The sequence below is a fragment of the Nannobrachium achirus genome (assembly GCF_963921795.1).
Source record: "Nannobrachium achirus genome assembly, chromosome: 2".
In the NCBI taxonomy this organism is placed as follows: domain Eukaryota; kingdom Metazoa; phylum Chordata; class Actinopteri; order Myctophiformes; family Myctophidae; genus Nannobrachium; species Nannobrachium achirus.
This window is the reverse complement of record NC_137811.1, coordinates 42,880,944-42,892,134: the sequence shown is the minus strand read 5'-3', so window position 1 is coordinate 42,892,134 and position 11,191 is coordinate 42,880,944. Positions and strand designations below refer to the sequence as shown.

The 11,191-nt window shown below is 41.7% G+C and overlaps 2 protein-coding genes across 2 annotated transcripts; one reads left to right on the top strand and one right to left on the bottom strand.

The window, feature by feature from the left end:
• Nucleotides 1-44: 44 nt before the first annotated feature.
• Nucleotides 45-2,787, bottom strand: rpp25l (ribonuclease P/MRP 25 subunit-like). The gene is made up of 2 exons (XM_080751480.1): nucleotides 2,726-2,787; nucleotides 45-1,627 (listed from the first exon to the last, which is right to left on the bottom strand). Exon 2 carries the CDS (start codon nucleotides 1,618-1,620, stop codon nucleotides 913-915), a length of 708 nt encoding a protein of 235 aa, XP_080607606.1. The 5' UTR covers nucleotides 1,621-1,627; nucleotides 2,726-2,787; the 3' UTR covers nucleotides 45-912.
• A 1,477-nt stretch (nucleotides 2,788-4,264) lies between these two features.
• On the top strand, nucleotides 4,265-8,016 carry LOC308306352 (single-strand DNA endonuclease ASTE1-like). The gene is made up of 4 exons (XM_080751302.1): nucleotides 4,265-5,645; nucleotides 5,832-6,033; nucleotides 6,400-6,553; nucleotides 7,340-8,016. The coding sequence occupies exons 1-4, from the start codon at nucleotides 4,401-4,403 to the stop codon at nucleotides 7,770-7,772; spliced, it is 2,034 nt and encodes a 677-aa protein (XP_080607428.1). The 5' UTR covers nucleotides 4,265-4,400; the 3' UTR covers nucleotides 7,773-8,016.
• The last annotated feature ends 3,175 nt before the right edge of the window (nucleotides 8,017-11,191 follow it).

Below are 11,191 nucleotides of genomic sequence, written 5' to 3'. Positions count from 1 at the left end.
TCTTTATTTACCATTTACACCTGACAATGTGGGAAAAGCTCACATGTATTGTCAAACGTCTTTTGAAAAAAGAAGGCCAAGTGGAAGAATGAACTGGGTTGAGCTTATAGCCTGACACTCAGCCTGAATTGCATTTCATTTCACCAAAACAACATTTTAATGGATGTGGCTAGCGATTCAGCGAGTCTGGAACCAGGCTATTGAGCTTAACTAAAACAATTGAAACAGAACATTTAAAATAACAGTAAGTAAACCTAGGCTTGATGACAATTATTAAGACCATCTCCAAGGTTCTAAGAGTGACATTAACACAATGTCCTATAATGTCTATATTCTGTTTACCATGGATGCACAGTGCACACTGGACTGAACTTGTATGACTGTATAAAATGAAAATGTAAAGAGATCATTGTTACATTTAATTTTTCAAACAAAGTCACAAATTACTATAAAGATCTAGACTTTGATGCCCAGATTGCCCACCCAGTTCCACACACTTCTTGTTGAAACAAATTAGACCCCAAAAGATAGAAAATTAGAAAACAGTTACATTCCGGAGAAATGTAAAATAATAGTTACAAGTTACCTTGTTTAAAAAAATAAAAAATAAAATAAAAGTCAAAACTAATGTAGTTGCCGTTTATACCCATCAAAAAACTAAATAGCTTCGGCTGCATATCTCTGTGAGGAATCACATGAAAGAAAAGGCATCTAACAATGCATATTTGGAGTAATGTAATTAAACAGAACGTTGTGAGAGGCTTTATCAATATTCTGCATTAAGGTGGTCAAATGATCAAAGGAGTGGTAATGAGATCCTAGTTTGCTGGACATAAAATAGCCGAGTGTCCAATGTCCAAGTGTCAATTCTTCAACTTAAATATATTTTTCTAAACGGCATGATGACTTGAATTAATTCTGGCCTTTACATGGCTCTTTTGGCCGACCCATATGACGACCAGACCCTCCCTTTCCTCTGCTGCTGCTGCTGCCTCCACCACCTCCTCCTCTCTTCCTCCTCTGTCCATGTCTCTGACCCCCAGAAGCCCCTGCCGCCTCTTCTTTGACCGAGTGAGCCCAGAGGGCGTCAAAGTTCCCCGGAGCCTGGTACCCTGGCAGACTGGGATCCACGGGGTCCTTGGAGAGCAGGATCCAGACGGTGGGCACGCTTCTGCTGACCGTCAGACTGTCCAGCCCGGCGGTGGGCTCCAGGGGCTCCCACACCTCCTCCAGTGCGCTGTACAGCAGCTTGGTGTGCTGGTGCAGCCCCTTCACGCGCCGCTTCATGATCTCCACGCAAGTGATGGCCTTGGAGACCCCTTTGCCCGTTGCCGTGAACACTATCTGCCGGCTGAGGGGCTTCTCGACCGCGGCGAGCGAGCGGCCCGTCACTTCCCGATTCTCTGTGGCGACTCCGTCGCCTTCGTCGGTTCTAGGCGGTCCCTTCTCCTCGTCCTCGGCCGCTCTGGCTTTGGGCTCCACGCGGCTCAGGGCATAGCGCATCAGGTTGCGGATCTTGCTGCCGTCCTTGACCCGTACTTCTGGGGTGCCGTTGGGGAGACCAGGGAAGGGGCAGGGACAGGGCTGTTCCACCGTCCGGGCCTTACTGTAGTTCTCCATTTGACAGCTGCAAATAGAAACATTTTGATCATACATCATTTATTTCTTGAGCGATACTCCTGGAAGGAGCTAATCTCCGGGCTCTGAAGCGTGGCCTACATCTGGCCTACATCTTGGCACAAAGGGCCTTATTTTCGTCCATGGCTTACCTTATCACTAAACCTCTTTGCCTTTTTTTTTTTTTTTACTATTTTGAAAAACATTTTTGAATAGTTCAAATGATCTACAAGCTCACAACATGTCGATGTAAATTGTCTATTCTAAGTATTTTTTTTGTATCTCAAATCGAAACGTTTGTTGTACGCCCAGGGTCACATTGGCAAAGCTTCGCTTACATAAATAGCACCGCTCACTTTTTTATTTCTGGGTATAGGATGGATGGATGGATGTTATATTTATCTGCCATTTAATAATATTTAAATGAATTGAGTACAAAGGACACCAATAGAAACAAGCCATAGTGCTTTCTTGGGTTACTTTAAATCCTCTTTAGCAGACCTGTATCGAACTGTACGGTCCTGTGCTTTTTTCTGCGAACTAGCTATTAAAGAAAGTATTCAATCAATCATAGAATGCAAACATAATGGTTATTGGCAGACAACACAGTTACTAATTACCTGCAAAGATATTCAATAGTTTGTAAGATACATAAATCATATCATTGACAAACAAATGTCATTCTTCTATGTGTAGTCAGCGTTATAGTCTCATAATATGTCTACATAACACTACTGTAGATACAGGACATGCATGCTCAGTATCTGTTGTCCTGTTGTTATCAATATGACATGTCACCGTGCAACCTACATTGTGTAAATGCCCATTTATTGTACATATTTAGTTTAGGTTTTGATGATAAGATCAAAATCATCACTGACATCTAATTAAACGGTTATGAATATGATACGTGTTACCCTGCAGTCCACCAATGCTGTAAACTGCGAGGCTAAGCTAATAATTTAGGGTGGACATGTCTAGAAATAATTCAGTTAGCATGTAACGTTATGTAATTTAACTACAGTCGTAGCCTGGTGGTTCAACCAGCTAGCTAGATGAATACGTCCAATTGTAGAAAACAGAAACTGATTATATTTAATCATCTTACTTGAGGTAAAACTGTCCACATGTTTACTGCTCCTGATAGTTTCTAACGTGCGTCGATACCAACTGCTGCAAAATGGCGTGATCCTCTTGTTTTCACTTCTAATTTCCGGCAGTGTCAGTGGGCGGGCTCTCGGGCAGGCAGGCAGGCACCGCGGCAGCGTGTATCAAAACAGCGGCGCAGTTCGGCCAGTGGAGACGCCCCTCTCTGTAGATGATTATTAGTACAAAACATTACCACTTCAATGCTATTCATGTAGTAGCAGTATTGATCATTTTACCACAGAATGTAGGGTGGATGGATTGGATGTGGGTAAGATGGTTTTCATAAACATAACTAAGCCAGCCTACTTCTAATTGCAAGATAAAAAAAATAAAATAACCTAGCCCACCCTGCCCCTTATTCTTTGTAGGCTATATACTTACTAGTTTGTTTAGACTTACTGTTTTCCTTTTTTTTGTTCTCTCATTTTCTTTTTCTTTACATATCTACTGCATAGTACTGTGTTCTAGTCTGTCATTCAATGTTATATGAGATACTTTAATGGTTTCCTGTGGAAATAAGCTTAGTCTTTTCATGGATCTCCTTTTAGTAGACCTTGTACCAGTGAACTGTACCGTCATGAAACTGTACCTTTTCCTATGCAAACTTCTAACAAAGTCTTCAATCAATCAATCAAATTATCTGTCACGTTAGCGTGCTATAGGCCTATATAGGAGTATTTATAAGATACTTGAATGATCGTTTAAGGAGTTAGAATTGCTCCAGTGCAGAACACAAAGGTAAAGGTCATTCTACAGTTTACAGCCACAAACCTTCCATAAATAAATATTTAAATGAATTATAATGAAAGACATCACAATCACACAGATCATGTCATGAAATCAATATCTATCAAGGTGCAACAGTGCCCTCTAGCGTGTAAAGGTAAAAAAGTAATGTTGCTCTTGACTACTGATTTCCTTTTCCTTGAGTTTCATTTTCCTTACCTCCTCACCTCACTGATGTCATGTTTATGTGACTATTCATCAGTTTGTAACTGATCCCTGTATGAAATCTAAGCTCTTAACACCAGAAATTACCAACTGTTTACTGTACATATTTATTTCAACTGGATGTCTTGCATATTATTCTATTGTTTTATGTCTCTAAATGTCTTAATGAATTGAATACACAGGACCACAATGGAAACATGCCCTGTTTGTGTTCCTTTAGCACCATTTGTATAATTGTACTACTATACCTTTTTGCAGGCTATTCAATCAATCAACCAATCAATCATGGGGATATTTTTTATTACACTATCGATGATGATTTTTGATATAGGCCCATCTTCTCTTTGATGTACACCTCACATATAAAATAATGTACAACTGCACCAGTAAGACCATTTACACAATTCTACGTTGACAATAACACGATACTGATCTGCATGATTCTAAGACTAGTAAAGAGTCTATTACAGGTCATTGCATCAGTCCTTGACTGTAGGTTAGGGCACTATCATCAACAACATAGTATACCCTTATCTCCTCATTCACCACCTGACATGAGTGACCGGGGTAAGGAAAATGAAACTTAAGGGAAGAGCAAACTCCACTTGCTATATATAGGCCTGCAGTCATAACTCTGTTCCATTGGACAACAAGACAGTGGAGGCACAGAATCTGAACTCACAATGGGTGTCCAGGGCTTGACTACCTTTATCGAGAACAACAGTAAGATATTTAGAGATATTCATTTCAGAAACAGCAAGCTTATTATTGACGGCTGCAACTTGTATCATTTGCTTTATTTTAACACTGGCTTGGAACAGAACCATGGTGGAGAGTATGATGCATTTGATGATCTGATTACAAAGTTTGTCAAGGCTCTGAGAGACTGTGGGATTGAACCTTATGTAGTGGTGGATGGGGGGGCAGACTGCTCTGATATAAAATATGACACCCTGATGAAACGAGCTGAAGACAGGATCAGGAGAGCCCAGATTGCAGCTATGGGTGGTAAGGGGAACATCCTGCCACCCCTGGTTAAGTTGGTGCTCAAACAGACACTGACCAACTTGAAGGTGCCATTCGCACAGTGCTTTGGAGAGGCTGACAGCCAAATCGCCTCCTTGGCTAGAGAGTGGAGGTGCCCGGTATTGAGCAACGACAGTGACTTCTATGTCTTGGACCTCCCTGGGGGTTTTCTGCCTACCTCGCACTTCAAGTGGGACGCAGTGTCACAGACCGGGAGACAGAGGTATATTCCCTGCAAATACTACACCACATCCTGCTTCTGTGTCTATTTCAATATTAAACTCCAACTCCTGCCTCTCATGGCTGCACTGGCCGGCAACGACTATGTCAAGCTGCGTGAAATGGGCCTGTCAATACCCTGGTCTGCATACAGCAGAGACGGGAGCCGCTTTGACGGGATAGTACGATGGCTGAAAGACTTCCAGAGTCCAGATGATGCTTTGAAGGCGGTGCTGGGGCTAATGGATGGCTTGAGCAGACAAAGAGAGGCTGAGGTCCTGCAGGCTTTGACTCTGGGAATGAAGGAGTACCAGTTCCCTACAACCTGCCTTCCCCGGTTCTTCAAGGACGGTACAGCACTGGATCTCGAACCAGAGGCGGTGGGCATAGTCCCCGACTGGGCTCGCCTTCCTTTGACCCAGGGCCGGCTGACCTCTGACATTCTTGACGTGCTGCTGCTCAGAAGACTGGTCCAGTCTTTCCAGGTGGACCACGCCCACCTGCCAAGTGCCAATATTACTTCTCGGCCTATCCGACAGGTGATGTACGGGCTGTTGTTAGGCTGTAAAGCAAGAACCGGAGTGGAGGAATGGGACAGAGGGGGAACACAGCTGTCCAAGATTATGATCCACCCAATTGTCCGTGGTGTTGCCCAACAACTAACACTGGACGTATTGCATCAGGTAAGATATCAGTGTTTATTTTTACATAGTTACACATGTGAAGGCAAGGTTAAATGTGGAACAAGGTATGCTGTATAGACACAAAACTTGAATTTGTTTCTGATAGCTTTGAGTTGTTTAAGAAACCCGAAATATAGGATACAAATTATGCTTTTATTATTTAATTGTGTGTTGTGCATTTAACAGGCTGAGCAGTCTGTTCTTGAACGGGCATTTTTGGAGACCCTTGGGGTGAACCTCAACACTTTGAAAGGAGTGCCACCCAACCTGTGCCTGCCAGTGGCTGTCACTTGCTACTGGTTGCAGCACAGCAGTCCTCGCCCTGATGAGAAGGTCATTCAGGGTCTGCTGCTTGGGATGGTGGCTGGAGAAATCAACAGACAACAGGGTAGGACTGTTCAGGACAACAAGAGAACAACTGTACTGTACATACATAAATACCAAAACATATACAACTAATTTTACAAGGAGGCTTACATTTATGTAAATAACTTACAATAACTATCCTATGATAATATAATAATATTTTTGTTGAATAACTTACTTGAAGCATCTTGCTTTGACTATTTCATATAATACAGCTAAAACAGCTACGTTGAACATAATGGTGGAAAGATCGTTGATTCTTTGATCTCCAAAACCTTTTGGCATTGGCAATTCTAAATGGTTGTGTGTGTGTGTGTGTGTGTGTGTGTGTGTGTGTGTGTGTGTGTGTGTGTGTGTGTGTGTGTGTGTGGGGTGGGTTGTACTGTAGATGTGACAGGAGAGACGCAGATGGACATACCTGTACAGCCAGAACAGGACTTCAATGTAACTCATGCCTTCAACCAATGGCAGGTCTGCTTTAAAGACAGCATTCACCTCAACCAGCTGCTATGTTTTCCTCTACAAGAGCCACAAATTGCATGGTAAGGCATCCTTACGGGCCACTCTATAGTTAATTGAACACATGGATTTTGTTGTGTTAATAATAATAATGATAATATAATTTATATAATATTTTCCACATTTATGTTAAAAAATAAATCATGATTCTATCCATTTTGAATAGCTTGAATATATGATTACTATGCAATTGACAGATTGTTGATATTATTTACATTTGTTGTTCTCAGTTAATTAGTTAAGTAGTATGTTTAGAAATGGTAGTGGTACGGCCCACCCTGCTCGCTGTAACTTGTAGTTTGTTTAAAATAAAAAATATGTCGTAGCCCCGACCCCCCCACGGCCCCACCCTACGAGGTGGTAGGGGGTCCCTGCTCCATCTCCCCATCAGTTTGGGGGTCCCCGGCCTGAAAACGTTGAAGACCCCTGCTCTAATGACTATCTAAAATATGAAGGTGTGATAGTGCATGCACAAATCCACTCTAGACCAGGTGCTGGACAAACGACAATACAAGAGAAGGATAGAGTCCGCAACACTGGTAATACTCAGCTCTGTTTTATTATATAATAAAACAGCTGAGTATTACCAGTGTTGCGGACTCTATCCTTCTCTTTTATCTAAAATATGAACCCTTGTTGTAAAAAAAGTAAACGAATTTGTCCTTTAAACCATGATATTTGGATGCCCCTTATGCTGTACCACTTGAACATTGAGTGATATTCAAACAAACATGACTCTAACCATAATCTATTATTTTGCTTTCGCTGATGCTCTGTATCTAATTTTTTTAATTTCTGCTGATGACCAGGTTGTACAAGGGAACACTGGTCCACTACCTGGTGCATAGGCTGAGGAAGGGGTCGGACCCTGAGCTGCTTTTGCAGAAGGAGACCAGCAGGCAGCTCTACAAGGACTTGCTTACTGCTGTGCTCCAGTCTCAGGACGTTGTGTCCAGCTCACCAACCAGGAGGAAAGGAGCAGCTCCAAAGCAGCACCAGCCAGCAGATGACCTGGCTGCCCTCCTGGATGCTCTGCAGCTCCTGGAAGAAGACCTGGAAAAAGATGGAAGCAGGGGAGACACAGTGACCCTTGAGGAATACCCAGACTGGGATTCAGTTTCAGTGAAAACACGCTACAAGGCCAAAGACCAATGGTCCAAGCCCAAAGACCAATGGTCCAAGAACCGAGAACTCACCCGAAAGCATGGGCGTATTGATCGGGACATCAGCATGCGTTGTTAGGAATGTAAGCTAGCTTCTGAAGGAATTGATTTGGGTGGACAAATCATGGACGTAATGTAGGTGGCAATCTGGGTCTTTGTAGACAAGAGCCGTCTGAAAAAAGAGATTATTAATACCTTTTGTATTTGTTTTTACTGTAGCATGTGTGCATAATACTATGTTTCTACATTTCTACATTTCCTTCATTGACAATAATTTTTGTTTCTGTTTAATATGGTTTTAACAATAAAAAATAGAGCCTCTCTAACAAGTTTACAAATTGCTTTGGGAAATGAAAACTCTATACAAGGCAGTGAAAGACCATAAGAGATAAATGACAATGAAAGTAACCAAGAATAGTAAAATAATCACACAAAATTGGCTTTTAGGAGAGAATAGGATAATGACTACAGAGCCAAACTGATCAGAATCTTCAAATGAAGGGTCCATCTTTAGAATTTAACTGTAGAAAGTGTTGATAAATACAGCTGTGGACGACTCAGACTGTCCTGGAGGCAGCTCTTATGCTTAACAACAGGAAATTATATTGTAACCAAGCACCAAATCTCAAGGAAGCCCACAATGCAGCTTTGAGATGGAGGACCTAGAGTACCATCTCTTGAAAAGGTGTGACTTGAACCAGTCACCCATCCAATGCTCAAGAGGGTTAGAGCGCCTAGTTCAGATCAAAGATTTACAATGAGAGGAAACCGCTTTAAGGACGATTTATACTTCATCATACAATGGTGTCGTGCACCACAAATAGCAGATCTACCAGCTCACAAGTCATATCCAAAACACGAGGGCTTGTGCTGTAGTTCTACGTGACACCATTGTACGATGGAGCATAAATTAAGCATTCAAACGCTGCAGAGAAAAATCACAGCGGTATCATGTACCCTAGGATTGCATGATCCGCAGTACCAAAGGCTGCTCTGATATAAAGGAGGACAAGACTTGAGGGGTGCCCAGCATCAGCCAATAAGAAATCATTCATGACCTTAAGGTGGGCACTGGGCAGTTTCAGTACTGAGGGGGTTCTGAAACCTGACCTCTAGATTTGAAATCTTTCAAACCTATAATTAAATGTACTTCAAGGTGTTAACCAAACTAGACAATAACGATTTGTAGTGGTTACACAATTGATCTATGAAAACATATAAAATCATTCATAGTATTGCATCATTGACAACCTACATCCCGAACCGGTGTACATGTCCCATAAACAAGTGGAGTGTTTATTGCAGCTATAGGTTTCACTTTCCTTCCAGTGGAAATCCAACCAATCTCACATGTTGCCCAATAAACTAGAGCAGGGGTGGGCAACTTTGATGAAGTAGAGGGCCACTATATTTTCACACTACTCCGTAGGGACTTAATGCATATACAGTCAAAAATAGCAGATCTACAAGCTCAAGCTTGTAGATCTTGTAGAGCTTGTAGTAAACGGGAGAGAGTAAAGTTATGGGTAACAGTGTTAAAACTTTCATATAATCAATTTTCTTAAGTTTGACCTTTTTTGCTTTGTTGCTGAAAGCGACAAAGGCAATAAACAGGTTTCCAAAACTGTCCTGAAGCGACGTCATCATGCTTCCATATATGGGCACAAAAGGGATTCTGTTAGAGTGGTTCCCATGACATCACAATCCCTTTTATGCCCACATGGAGATCCCTATCTGATCCAGCCACACAGATATGGGCCATGTCTTGGCCATCTGGCCAGTGATGTATATCGATGACATCAGGGTTCTTGATATATGGGCATAAAAGGGATTCTGGGGAATACCCATATATGGAATTTTACATAGGTGATGTCACCTGTGATATCACCTGTGATTTCACAGTGATGTGTCAGGGGAACCACAGTGTCAGGCGTGACATATATACAGACAGACAGAGATACGCGGACAAGATGTGCCGGTTTTCATAGTAAACTTGCGACCTACAGTCGCAATAACATTGCTGTTCATTCCTCATTGTTACATTAATGTATCCTTCTGTCTCCTCTGCACCTGTTGTTTTGACAGTTTCAATTTGACTCTGCTAGCGTGCAAAACACCTAACCACAACTTCCTCTTTAGCGTGGCTGAGTTCCTCTTTACCCCAACGGTCACGGTCTTCTTGTTTCACTAGAGTTCCGGTACAGTCAATGTTATGTTATGTATGTAAAATAACAAACAACATTTCAAGCATAGCAACACATCAATTATGCTCCATTATTCCATGTATCCCCTATGCCATGGAGTTCTCTTCTTCATTGGTGGAGGCCTCTTGGATATCTCCCACATAGACCCGGTCATCCTCTCCCACATAAACCGACCAGCGGTGGGGAGACAGAACCAGTTGGGGATGAGGGAGAGTATAGGTTGGGGAGTGCTGGGGACTGGAGCTGTCAAGTTGGAGCATCAAGGGGTCATATCTGCTCCACTGTGTAACAGAGTTCCTAATCGGAAGCTGTGTCATCCTATATGTCTCTTCCTTCAAAACCCCTAGACTGTGCTGAACTCAATACACTATAACTCACAATACGTCTTGCCCTAAAATCATCCCTTTGTACTCAGTGGTCACACTACTCCTTGAGCATACACATAATTAATGATGAATTAATGATAAACACATACATTTGTTCATTTTTAATGTATCGTGAATTCATCATTATTTCCTGTTCCTCACCAATAACTAATGGTGAACTTAAACAAGTGTACTATACCACCTCTGGTGGACGTTCATAGACTGACCCTCCATTGCTACTTCTACCCACCTAGGAGCACTTATTCTGGGCATAGAAGTGGAACTGTGGCACAACGTCCTTAACTATTTATATATTACACATGATGTGAGAACATGGTCTTATTTAGAGTCTACCAAAGTCTATTTCTGATAACTGCATGTGTGGAAGGTTAGCACTATCATCAACAGCAACGTATAAAGTCTTATCTCCAGACGAAGATTATATTATTATCATGATTGATTATGTGTGACATTATTAGAGTAGATTATGTGTTCATTGATTAGATTAATATCTAGTTCTTGATGATACTTGATAGCTTGTAAGAGTCTACAGTAGATGTCTCACTAGGCCTGAATAGCTATTGTTTTGGTAAAGCTTATCTTGCTATGGTTCAGCTTGTCCTTTTAGTAGAAACTACCTTACCACTGACATGTAAATGAGTGTAAATGTACTTCTGACCATGATATCATGTTACATAAATCATATCACCACCACCTAGAACATTGTCTTATCTCCTAATTGCCTCATCGATTATTGATTTAATCAGAATTCCTCAACACTCCCCACACCCTAAATTAAAAGTATAATGCAACAACCTTTACTTTGAGTTAGGAAAATGAAACGTAAGGAAAATGAAACGCACACATGAGGTTTGTTGCACATAGTGACACATACTAGTCTTGACGTGAGGTTAAATTTGGGTTTCTTT